The sequence below is a fragment of the Notamacropus eugenii genome, chromosome 3 (genome assembly GCF_028372415.1).
Source record: "Notamacropus eugenii isolate mMacEug1 chromosome 3, mMacEug1.pri_v2, whole genome shotgun sequence".
Classification (NCBI taxonomy): Eukaryota; Metazoa; Chordata; class Mammalia; order Diprotodontia; family Macropodidae; genus Notamacropus; species Notamacropus eugenii.
Window position 1 is genome coordinate 399,778,498 of NC_092874.1, and position 13,687 is coordinate 399,792,184.

The following is a 13,687-nucleotide window of genomic DNA, read 5'->3' on the forward strand; positions in this document are numbered from 1 at the left end:
AAAGATATGGGGAACAAATGGCAAAAGTGAGAGAAAACTCTTGGACAGAGGAAGCAGTTTGATTTTCATACCTCATTAGAACATTCAGTTTGGAGAAAGGGTTATAAGAATTGGATGAAGAACAGTCACCACGTTTTTCCTTGATGTGAAATGAAATTGTAACAGATTTTGACTAATCCACCAACACCTCATTTTCTCTTCCTTCTCTAATGGGAGAAGTGAGGAATAGTGCATAGTGAGGAATCTAGAAAATTGGAAGTGCTTTTGGTCTTGGTGCCAGGAGACTTAGATTTCCTAGAACTCTTGGGCAATTATGACAAATATGAAGTTGTCTTCTGCACCCTTCCTTTTTCTTCTTGGCATCTCTCTTGCCATCTCCCTCCTCATTCTGGTAGCCACTCTATGTGCCCTAGTAAATCCTAGATCTGCTCTTCCTGATTCATTTTCATGCCATGCCTCTTCTCCAACCACTCCCCAGAGAACGCGTCCCAGTCTTGCATTTCCTGGTCCATTAAAGTCAATGCAAACATTCTATATTTCATTTCCAGTTAATGAAGTAAACTGTGCCAACAGATCAGATCTAGGAAAATTTCTTCCAAATATTAACATATGAGTATTTTAACTAAGACATGGGCACAATGCCCTACCCAGGTGATTAGTGACTCTTGTATTGTAGTTTTCAGGTCAGTAATTCTGTAGACAAGGTATGTTCAGTGGCATTCTTTGAGGACTGCTCCATAAAGCAGTGAGTTCTCTGTGGTGGCTTGACCACTTGTCTGAGACATTGCAGAAGAGATTCATAATTCATGTAGGGGTTGAAATAAATAACTTTGGAGGACTCTTCAAATGTTAAGATTCTATGATTCTAAGTAGCTACACATACTCATGCATTTGTAGGGCCATTCCATACTATATGGCTGACTGGGAGTAAACCCAAATTCTGTGCTGGGTTGCATCACTCAGGTCATTTAGATCAAAGTTTTTTAGAGTATGATTTGCCAAACTCTTTCACTGTATACAGAAACATTCAAAGTGATGACAGTTGTATGATGATGCTGATGCTGGGATACATGATGAAGGAAATAAATCTATCCTACTACCAAACCTAGGCTATCAGTGACCCACCCATACCCTAGTTATTATACAGAATTTTAGTTCAAGTATAACCCCCAGGACATTTATATAATTGGAGAATCCAATTTTTTTCTCTATTCCCACTGGGAAAATTCATAAACTCTTCAGGTTTTTAGCAGAGGAGTTCTTAACTTTTTTTATTTCATGGACTCCTTTGGTAGTCTGGTGAACACTATGGGGCCCTTCTTAAAATAATTTTTTAAATGCATAAAATAAAATACATGGTATTATAAAGGAAATGAATTATATTGAAGTATAGTTATCTGCACATATACATACATACACACAAGTGTGTATGTATATATGTGCGTTCATCCACACGTTATTATATGTATACACATACATGTATGTGTATACATGCACATGCATGCACATCTACATACACATACACCACCCCCCCAAGTTCATAGACCCCAGGTTAAGAACCCCTGCTTTAGCAGGACTCAGTGAAGAAATGGGACCCAAAGAATATGTCTATGGTTATTTTCAAATTTAAAAGAGAAAAAGAGAACAGTAGTAAGGAACTTGCATTGATGATCTGTTCATGTAGGAGTTTGATCATGATCTTCCTTCCTTCAATTATCTGCCAGTAAAGATATGTGATCATCCTTAAAATAAAAAAAAAGAAAACAAAAAAATGCAAATCATTCTGGCAGGAATCTATGATATTGTTTTAACAAAACACACATGGAAGTCCATGAGCTCTGGCAGCAAGACAGCTATGCAGCTAATACCCCCAAGGAATACAGCATCTTCTCTCTCATGCTGGGGTAGCTACTATATGGTAGATATGAACAGGGGAAAATAGGACTTCTGCAGGTGTTCTTTAGTACTAGTTAGTATTTACACAGCCCTTTAAGGTTTGCAGGCACTTTATATGTTATCTTTTTGATCTTCACAACAATCCTGGGAGGTGGGAGTCATTATTATTCCCATTTTATAGATGAGGAAACTGAGGCAAACAAGGTGAAGTAACTTGCCCAGGGTCACACAGCTACTAAGTGCCTGAGGCCAGATCTGGACTCGCGTCTTCCCAAATCCAAGTCTAACACTCTATTCACTGCACTTTTATGGCATCAGATCATAAAACCAAGATGCTTAAAATTTGGACCACAAAGAACACTAAGAGATGTTGGCTATAATAAATCAGTGTCTTGATTGTATCAGAGCCCTTCAATCTCCACTTCTATTGTTGTCATTCGGACATTTCAGACTCTTCGTGGTCCCACTTGGGATTTTCTTGGCAAAGATACTATAGTGGTTTGCCATTTCCTTCTCCAGCTTATTTTACAGATGAGGAAACTGAGGCAAAAAAGGTTAAGCAACTTGCCCAGGGTCATACAGCTAGCTAGTAAGTGTCTGAGGCCAGATGTGAACTCAGGTCTTCCCAACTCCAGGCTGAGTGCACTATCCACTGTGACTCCCAGTTGCTCCATCTGCTTCTGACTTCTGGAATTCAAACCTATGCATCAGCTGTTGTCTTATCCTGGAACTTCCCTCAGCATTTGGGCCTCCTTGCCCTAGAACATTCAACCATTACCATGACTTTCTCACCCTGGAATATCCTTCTGCCAGATCAACCCCCCTCTCCCATTGTTGAGTCTCTCTTGGGACCTCCATTTTATTGAGGGGCCTAATCTAGCCAGCCTTCGTTTCCCTCCCGGCTCTGATCTTGACTTTTGGACCTCAAAACCATGTCCCTGTACCAGATACCTTTACTCCTACTTTTTAAAGCCCTCTTTCCTGTGTTGTCTGTTTGAGGCAGGGGTTGTCTTTCTTTCTGTTTGTATTTGTATCCTCAGTATTCAGATAGTGCCTGGCATACAGTAAGTGCTTAATAAATACTTGTTTTTTGCTTTCTTCCTTTCTTGAGACCCATGATAGAACGTTTTGAACCACTCGCTTTGGGTCTCAGAGCTTTTAGATTTTGGATTGGCTTAAAAGCTACTGAGTTTTCTGCTTTCTGTTGGTTTAGGAAAACAGTTATGCTTTGTTGTATACCTCAGGTATGTTTAGCAATAGATTTGTGTATAGGAGATAGATCAAGAAAAGTTACTTGATCGACTAGAGAAGTTTACAGGTGTTTTATTTGGGACTTAGTTGATTATGATGATGATGGTGATGGTTAACATTATATAGCCCTTTTAGGTTTGCAAAGAACTTTACCAAAATTATCTTATTTGATTCTCATAACTTTGGGAGTTAGGTGTTACTATCCTTATTTTACACATGAGGAAACTGAGGCAAATGAAGTTAAGGAACTTCCAAGGAGTCATAGACCTAGAATGTGTCTTAGGTCTTCCTGACTCCAGGACCAGTGCTACATCTACTAGGTCACTAAGCTTCCTGGGCTTTTTAGTAGGGTGCCATTGGTAACCTCTTGGAGGAAATTAAAAATGCCACCTGGGCAATGGAGATGATTTTATTGAATCAGTTTATTGAGTCAGAATTATGCCTTTTGGCTGAACTTATTTTAGAGGACAAATGAGAGAACAGCAAAGTTAAGAAAAACCAAGGGCACTAGAGGCACTAGAGAAATTTCCTCTGCCAGAAGTTGATAATGGTTGCTTTAAGGCAGAGGTACAAGAAAATTGTATATATGTTTGTCTGAGAAGGCTAGACTTCTAATTCCTGGTCTCAGCCTTGCAGAGGTTGTGACTTAACTTCCTAGACCAAGATCTAGCAGGTATGGAGAGGATGGTACAAGTAGTGGGAGTTCCTGAATCCTAGCCTAGACAACCAAAAAAAAGATTTCTTGGACAGCTTGATTCCATAACCCAAGCTTCTAGCATGAGAAAGAGGTGTTTCAGGAGCGCTAGTCTTGTTAAACACTCCAAGTTTGAGAGTTCCCAAATCTCATCTTCCAGAGAGTTCTTTGAGCATCACTAGCCTTTTCAGGAGAAAAAATAATTAGTATGAAGCCCCTAGAACATTAAGAACACCAAAGGACTAAAATCACAAGGTGAGGGAACAAAAGATCCTGACTTTGCTCTCTTACTGTGAGGTGGTATGAAGTTGGATGTTTGTACAGGCCTCCAGGACAAGAGTGACATTTACTGGAATGCTAGGAAGATGCTTCTCTAGAAATCCGAAATGCATTTCTCTTCCAAGAAGGAATCTGAGTCCTTAGGGTAGCAGGTAGTACCATAAGGCTGGATACTAAATGGGTCTCACTGATGAAAGGACTCATGGAGTGTTGGGGGGATTTCTTTCTTAGGAACCTCAAATTTGTTTCCCTTTCCAGAGCATTCTATGAATTTGGTTTTTACAGAGGCCCTTGAAGGGTAGGTGGAACTCGCTGAAAAGGGAAGGAGAATCATAAGTACCATTTATGTGCTCCTCTGAGTCTTTATAGTGAAGCTAGATGACGCTAGGTGATACAGCACTTGACCTGGAGTCAGGGAGACCTGAGTTCAAATCTCAGCTCAGATACTTATTAACTGTATGATGTGGGCAAGTCACTTAATCCTATTTGCCTCAGTTTCCTCATCTATACAATGAGCTGGAGAAGGAATGGCAAATCACTCCAGTATCTTTGCCAAGAAAATCCTAAATGAGGTCACAAAGAGTTGGACGCGACTAAAAAATGACTGAACAGCTAAATCTTTTATGTTGTTTTTGTTTTTTTCTGTGGGGTAGAATAAAAGCTGTTCTGTATCTGTAGCTAATGGTTACATTGAATGCTTGTATGGGAGCTAGAAATTCTTTTGTCCACATCTGTGGAGACCTAGATCTGAACTATATTTGGATATTACCTAGAAGAAACTTTGACTGGAAACAAAGCAAGTCCAAGAATTCTGGGTTGGGTGGAAGGGCTTCCCCCAGGACTAGTGTATATGAATCTAGAGCTCAGATCCTGGACTATGAGTAAATGTGTCATACTTCAAATACAATGGATGGCTTAATAACTTGGAATATAATGTCAGGGTAGTATAATAAATATAAAAGACTGTACCAGGATTTAGAAGAGCAGGATTCTAATCCTAGTTCTGTCAGTGACCTTAGTCACATTTAATGCAGTCAAGAGGATCAAATATGACTGAACAACAATAAAAAATAGGTGATATTTCCATTTCCGAGGTACAGAAATGTTAAATAGTTTGCTCAAGGTCATGGAGATTGTTAGAGGCATAGCTTGGATGAGAAGTCCCTTTTCCTAATGCTCCTTTGCTGTTTCCATTAAACTCAAGGGTTTTATGTATCAATATTCTATAAGCTGTTTCTTCTACCCTCCCTCCCACCCATAGTCCTAGCCTCAAAGTCTTAATTTTTCCCCCTTATTTTATTTTGTTGTTCTACTTACAGGACAAGAAGGGTGAGGATGAAGAAAAAATGCACACTCCCGATGAGATTTCGATAAATCCATACTACCCATAAGTAGCTTGGTCTGCTGCTAAGTATTTCAATCCATCCATAGATCGCATGGATGATGGAAGGCAGGCCTTGGAAAGGACCACAGTGAGCTGAAGGCTTCAACCTGAGCAGAAAAGGAAAATGATGTAGATTTGGTTCTAAACTGACTGTGTTTTCTCTGATCTCCCTCTCGTCATTATTTTACTGGCATTTGACTTGTCCTATAAACCTGAAATCAAAGAGATTTCTCAGCCATGGACTTAGATGAATAATTGCTGCAAGTGAAGAATTCTCCTATTATAGTAATAATGATGTTATTGTTAATAATAAATAACATCTAATATTTATATACTGTTTTACTTTTTACAAAGCACTCCCTTCCTCTCTACTGAGTACTACTCAGCTAGGTGGCACAGCGGATAGAGTACTCGGCTGAGAGTCAAGAAGACCTGATTACTAATGTGGAAATATGCTTAATATGATTGTACATGTATAGCCTATATCAGATTGCTCGCCATCTTGGGGAGGGGGGAAGAGAAAGAGGGAGGGAGAAAAAAAATTAGAACTCAAAATCTTATAAAAGTGAATGTTGAAAACCAAAAAACGAAGAGACTTGAGTTCAAATGTGGACTTGGACATTACTAGCTGTGTGCCATGTTACTCTGGATAAGTCACTTGATCTCTGTCATCGCAGTTTCCTAAACTGTAAAATGGGGATCATAATAGCATACTCCCTCCCCAAGGTTCATCTGAAAATCAAATGAGATAATATATGAAAAATGCTTAGTGCCTGTCACATATTGGTACTCAATAAATAAGTGTTTTCCTTTCCCCTCTTTCCTCTTAGGAGAGACAGTACAGTATTGTTATTGTTTTAGAAAATGACTTTTATGTATTAGGCAGACAAAGCTTAAGTGATTTTCCTGGGATCACGCAGCTGGTAAATGTCTGAGGTGGATCTTATCTTCCCAGTAATGAGCTAGATGCAGCCAGCCTGTTTGGGCTTATGTGAAACAATGGTTAAATTTTCAGTGTGAGCACTTGCCAGTACAAGTATTATCAACCCTAACTTTACAGATAAGGAAGGAGAGCATTTATGACTCTCTTGAGAATACACAGTAGTTAAAGGGTAGAGCCACCTTCTGAATCTGGTCTTAGAAAACTTCAAGTTCAATGCCCTTTTCAGTACATCATGCTGATCATACCTTTTTCTGTTGGGTCATTTTAGTTTTATTGATGTATTTTCTTTCTACATTACATATATTTGCAGATTATCCCCATTTTGCGTGAGTCTTTTACAACAAAGTAAAACTTCAGTAAAACTAATAACAGTGACCTCATCTGAAGAAACTGCATGCAACCTTTCACATCTATAGCCCCCTCCTTATATCTTTTTTAAAAAATTAACAAAAGTCTGTTTCCTCTTCTTCTCACCTCCCACCTCACTGAGGCAGGGGGAGGGGGAAAATGGATTTCTTGCAATCTATGCAGAGTCAAACAAAATAAATTCCCCCAAATATTTATACCTTAATCTGCATCCTAAATGGCTCTGTAATTGGTAGCCCATTTCATCATCAATCCTCTGGAATCATAGATGGTCACTGTAGTGATTGTAGTTCTGACAAATGGTTTTCAAAGTGGTTTCTTTTTACAGTGTTGTTGTCATTATATAAATTGGTCCCCTGGTTTTGGTCATTTCATTCTTCATTAGTTTATTAATATCCATAAAATTGTTCATTTTTATAATATTGATGTTATAGTATAAATTGTTTTTCTGCCCATACTTTTAGGGGTCTATTAAGGGTAAACATATAGATATGCCCCTAGACCCAAGTACTTTTCCTATACTTTCCCCCCGGCTTCTATTTTACCAAATTATGCTAATCCAATGTGAATAAACTACTAGGGTACTAGGGACTTGACTGAAAGGAATTTAGTTCTAGGATTGCCAATTGCCCTGGATTCACAAAACTGATCTCTCTTTCAGCTTATTTTTATTGCTAATACTTACTTCATAGGTTAAACAGCTTTCACTTCACAGTGCTATGAAGTAGGCAGTAGCAGTAATTTTATCCCCATTTTATAGATGTAGTAACTGAGGCTCTAGGAAGTAAATAAACTAACTTGCTTAAGATCACACAGCTAGTAAGTTAGATCATATCTAGCCTGAGCTATTGGCCTTTTCTTGAGTATAATTCCATTCATTTCTGACTTGGCAACAGAGGATAAATGAAGGATCTGATACCACCAGGGCTAAAAATTTGTTAAAACTTAGATGCTGAAAGTTAATGTGGGTCATTTTTAAGTTTCATTTGTTAATTAATAGATGAAGTAGGTTTCTCTTTCCTTCCCTATCCTTTAAAAAAAGGTGATGGACTTACATCAAAGAGCTTAGCATCTTAAGGAGAGCAAGGGGAAAGAGGAAGGAAGAAAGTTTGGAACTCAAAATTTTAAAAAATGTTAAAATTATCCATGTAATTGGGAAAAATTATTGGGAAATTAACTAAATGAACATAATAATATATAATATAAATAACTGGGAAAAATAAAATAGTTTTTAGAAATGTTATCTGGTGTCTAACCTATATTGGATTACTTACCATCTGTGGGAGGGGATGGAGAGAGGGATGGAATTTGGAACTCAAAATTAAAAAAAAGTTAAAAACTGTTTTAGCATATAATTGGGAGGAAAAATAAAACATAATAAAAATGTTATGAGAAGAAACTTGATGTAGTGTATAGAGAGCTGACTACAGAGTCAGAAAAACCTGGGTTCAAGTCCTGTTTCTAACACATCCTGGCAAATCATTTAACCTCTTAATGTTCCAGATCATTCTCTAAGATGTCAAGCTGAAATGCTGGATGCCCATCTGCACTCACAGCTACAAGTTTCCTCACCGAGAATTCTCTAAATGAATAAAATCATGGGACTGATTTTTTAAATAACTGTTACTGAAATATTTCAATATTAGTTAATAAGGAAATAGTAGCATTGCTTAGATTGTCTCCCTTCACTCCCTCCCCAACTCTTCCCCAAATGGCATCTACAACATCCATAACTACAGTCATCTCTTACCTCCAGACAGTGATGGCTAGGACACAGAGCACCCCAGTAAAAGATGGGAAAAACAGTAGGAAGATAAAAAGGGTCATCATCTGAGAGGCACGCCAGGCTTTGCTTGGAGGCTGACAGTTCATCAGTAAGCTGATCTAAAGGAAGAGTGATCCAATCTCCCATCAATTTCTTTAGGTGCCTTTCAAACCTCAACTTTTAGTGCCCCATCATTGCTTCTCCTTCCCTCCACCCTCTTCTTTTAATGCACAAATAGATGTAGTGTTGAGAGTAGCCCTTCCCTCCTTCATCCACAGCACTAAACCATGTTTAGTTTCACTGGTGGGTTCTAAGATATCACTCACTCTTTTGACATAAAACATGATGAAAAGTGTGACCATGTGGATGAGGGGTAGCAGAGGAGAGAAGAAGATGCCAATCCTGCCAAGAGAAAAATGGTCATTATTTTCCCATAGTTTACTCAATGATACTAGCTAACATTTATATAGCACTTTAAGGTTTGCAGAATGCTTTATGTATATTATTTCATCTCAACCTCATAATAATCTATTATGTTCTATTATTATTCCCATTATATAAATAAGGAAACAGGATCAGAGAAGTCAAATGACTTGTCCAGGGCCATATAGCCACTTAATATCTGAGTTAGAATTTGAACCAAGGTCTTCCTAACTTTCTCAATGCCAGAAACCAAATTAGGAGGCAACTCCCATTTAGTAGAGTGTCTAAAATGCCATATTAAAAGCCATTATAAAAGGGGCAGCCCCTAAGTGGTTCAAGATATCTAGCAGTAGTTTCACTTCATCTAGGAGTCAAGCCTCCCCCCCCCCAAAAAAACCCCCACCATCTAGATTGTGATCAAGAATTAGAATGTATGGGAAGCCTAGAGATGAGATTTAGGGGAAACATAGTATTTGTCATCCTCAAGTGTCTGAAAAGTTGTCATGTGGAAGAAGGACTATATTTGCACTTAGCATAGTGCCTAGCATATAATAAGTGCTTAATTAATGCTTATTGAATGATATATTTGGGTGGAGGAGGCCTGACCTCAGAGGGCAGGACCAGGAGGAATGAACAGAAAGTTGCTAAAAGGCAGATTCTGATTTTGGCATGAGGAAAAAAAATCTCAACAATGAATGGGACTAAGATAGATTGGGGCTATCTTGGGAAATAACTTATCTGCAGGAGTTATTCAAATAGAGACTGGCTGAATATTTGTCAGAAATGTTGTAAACAAAATTCCAACTTCAGTTTGTGCTAGATGACCTTTTGATTTTGAGAGGTTATGACCCACAGGTTACTCAGTAGAGATGCTATGATCTAATTTTGACATCACATTCTTCTAAGGAACCAATCTATGATGATGTGAATTCCACAGGATATGATAAAGAAGAAAGACTGTTCTTGATCTAAGTGATGTCTCCTCCTAACACAACCCTCCACCTGACACTTACCACAGCAGGGTCTGTGTGTAGATTAGCTCCAAAACATTCCTGGCAATGTCAAACTCAGGCACACCAAGGCTTTTAATGAATTTAGTCCCAATGATTCTGTAAAATGACAAAGTTGAGAATCTATAAGAGTCCAGAAACCCTGAGAAGAAAAAAAAAGATGCCCAGCTATCTGTAGAGAACTACCTCAACTAATTTAGAATAAAGGTGAAAAGTCCTGTACAAATTAGTTAAACATGTATGTGTGTGGAAGATACATAATTTTGCTGTCTTCTCATGTTAAAGGCACCGTAGCGATAAGAGTGTTGAACTTAAAAATAAAGACCTGGATTTCAAATCCTGCTTAATTAAGGTATCAATGAACTCTCCAAGAAAAACTCTTCAGGGCCAGATCAGTTTAGAAGTGAATTCTATCAAACATTTAAAGAACAAGTAATTTCAATACTATATAAACTATTTGGAAAATAGGCAATAAAGAGTCCTACCAAATTCTTTTATGATATAAATGTGGTGCTGATACCTAAATCCAGAAGAGTAAAAACAGAGAAAGAAGATTATACACCAATTTTCCAAATGAATATAGATGCAAAAATGTTAAATAAAACATTAGCAAAGAGATTACAGAAATTTATCTCGAGGATAAATGACTATAAAATTCCACTATGACCATGAGGGATTTATACCAACAATGCTGAGATGGTTCAGTATTAGGAAAGCTCTTGGTACAAAGGACCATATCAACAAAAAAAAACTAACAGAAACCATATGGTTATCTCAATAAATGCAGAAAAAGCTTTTGACAAAATACAATACCCATTCCTATGAAAAACACTAGAGAGCATAGTAATAAATGGAGTCTTCCTCAAAATGATTGATAGCATTTTTCTAAAACCATCAGCAAACATTGTATGTAATGGGTATAAGCTAAAATAATTTCCAATGAGATCAGAAATGAAACAAGGATGTCCATTATCACCAATGTTATTCAATATTAGAAAAGTTAGCTTTAGCATTCAGAGAAGAAAAAGAAATTAAAGGAATTAAAATAGGCAAAGAAGAAATGAAGTTATCACTCTCAGCAGAAAATAAGATGGTATACTTAGAGGATCCTAGAGAATCAAGTAAAAAATTACTTGAAATAATAAACAAATTTAGCAAAATTATAGGACATAAAATAAGCCCACATAAAATCATTGGCATTTCTATATATTACTAACAAAGCCCAACAGTGAGAGGTAAAAAGAGAAATTTGATTTAAAGTTACTGTAGACATTATTAAATATTTGAGAGTCTACCTGCCAAAACAAACCAGAACTATATGAACACAATTAAAAAAACACTTTTCATACAAATAAAGTCAGATCCATATAATTGGAAAAACATCAGTTATTCATGGATAGATCAAGGTAATAAAATAAAAATGACAATTCTACCTAAATTAATTTACTTATTCAGTGCCATACCAATCAAACTACCAACATATTATTTTATAGAGCTAGAAAAATAACATCAAAATTCATCTGGAAGAATAAAAGGTCCAGAATATCAAGGGAATGAATGAAAACAAGTGCAAGGGAAGGTGGCCTAGCTGTACCACTGCTTAAATTGTAGGTTAAAGAAGCAATCATCAGAACTACTTGGTCCTGGCTAAGAAACAAAGTGGTAGATTAGTGGAATAGTTTAGGTACACAAGATACAGTAGTCAATGACAATAGTAATCTCCATTTGACAAATCCAAAGACTCCAACTTCTGAGATAAGCACTCACTGTTTAATAAAAAAAAAACTGCTAGGAAAGCTAGAAAATAGTATAGCAGAAACTAGGTATAGATCAATATCTTACAGCCTATACCAAGATAAAGTCAAAATGGCTTCGTGATTTAGATATGAAGGCTGATACTATAAGCAAACTAGGAGAGCAAGGAATGGTTTACCTGTCAGATCTATGGAGAAAGGAAGAATTTATGACCAAATAAGAGATAGAAAATATTATGAAATGCAAAATGGATGATTTTGATTACATTAAATTGAAAAGTTTTTGCAAAAAGTCAATGCAATCAAGATTAGAAGGAAATCGAAAGATGGGAAACAATTTTTATATCCAGTGTCTCTGATAAAGGCCTCATTTCTAAAAGATAAAAAGTACTGAGTCAAATTTATAAGAATACAAGTTGTTCCCCAATTGATAAATGGCCAAAGTATATGAAGAGGCAGTTTTCAGATGAAGAAATGAAAGCTATCTATAGGCATATGAAATAATGCTCTAAATCACTATTTATTAGAGAAATGCAAATCCAAAGAACTCTGAGATACCACACCACACCTATCAGATTGGCTACCATGACAAAACAGGAAGAAGATAATGTTGGAGAAGATGTGGGAAAATTGGAACACTAATGAATTGTTTGTGTTATTAAAAACTGATCCAACTATTCTGGAGAGCAATCTGGAACTATGCCCAAAGGGCTATAAAAATGTACATACTCTTTGACCCAGCAATACCACTTCTAGGTCTATATCCCAATGAGATCATAAAAATGGGAAAAGGACCCTCATATACAAAAATATTTATAGCAGCTCTTTTTCTGGTGGCAAAGAATTGGAAATTGAGGGGATAGCTATCAATTGGGGAATGGCTGAAGAATTGTGGTATAGGAATGTAATGGAATACTATTGTGTTATAAGAAATGAGAAGCAGGCAAACTTCACAAAAACCTAGAAAGATTTATATGAACTGATGCCTGGTGAAATGAGCCGAACTAGAAGTAACAGCCACAGTGTGCAAGGACTGTTTCTGATAGACTTCGGTCTTCACAGCAATGCAAGAACCTAAGACATTTCCAAAGAACTCTTGATGCAAAACGCCATCCACATCCAGAGAAAGAACTATAGAGTCAGAATGCAGAATGAAGCAGATTATTTTCTCTTATGTTATGTTTTGTTTTGTTGGTTTTTTTCATAGTTTCTTCCATTCGTTTTAATTCTTGTATGCAACATGACTAATGTGAAAATGAGTTTAATAAGAATGTATGTGTAGAACCCCTATAAGATTGCATGTCATCTTGGGGAGGGAGGGGGAGAAAATTTAAAACATATGGAAGTGATAGTTGAAAACTGAAAGCAAATAAATTAATAAAAATAACCCCCCCAAAAAATGGTGAGCAAACAGACTTCAGAAAAACCTGTAAAGATTTATATGAAGTGATGCTGAGTGAAGTAAGCAGAACCAAGAGAACATTGTACACAGTAACATCAACACTGTGGGATGACTGACTTTGATACACTTAGATCTTTTCAGCAATGCAAGAATCCAAGACAACTGCAAAGGACTCATGATGGAAAATGCCATCCGCATCCAGAGAAAGAACTTTGGAGTCTGCATGCAAATCAAAGCATACTATTTGCTCTTTTTTCCTGTTGTTTCTTCTTTCTCATAGTTCCTCCCATTGGTTCTAATTCTTCTTTACAACACGACTAATGTGAAAATATGTTTAATATGAATATATAGAGAGAGCCTATATCAGATAACATGACATCTTGGGGAGGGGAAGGGAATAGAGGGGAAGAAAATTTAAAACTCAAAATCTTATAGAAGTGAATGTTGAAAAGGAAAAATAAATTAATTTTTAAAAAAGAATAGAAAAAAGTAATCATACCTTTCTATCTTATCTTATCAA

General features: G+C 36.9%; 1 protein-coding gene across 6 annotated transcripts in view; it reads right to left on the reverse strand.

The window, feature by feature from the left end:
• TMC5 (transmembrane channel like 5) overlaps positions 1-13,687 on the reverse strand; it is a 137,348-nt gene that overhangs the window by 10,193 nt on the left and 113,468 nt on the right. For all 6 annotated transcript variants that reach the window (XM_072598003.1, XM_072598004.1, XM_072598005.1 and 3 more), the window contains 5 exons: positions 10,015-10,110; positions 8,905-8,980; positions 8,564-8,697; positions 5,438-5,611; positions 1,664-1,742 (listed from right to left, as the gene is read on the reverse strand). In XM_072598003.1, coding sequence (XP_072454104.1) covers positions 1,664-1,742; positions 5,438-5,611; positions 8,564-8,697; positions 8,905-8,980; positions 10,015-10,110 — 559 coding nt within the window. The remainder of the gene's footprint in view (positions 1-1,663; positions 1,743-5,437; positions 5,612-8,563; positions 8,698-8,904; positions 8,981-10,014; positions 10,111-13,687) is intronic.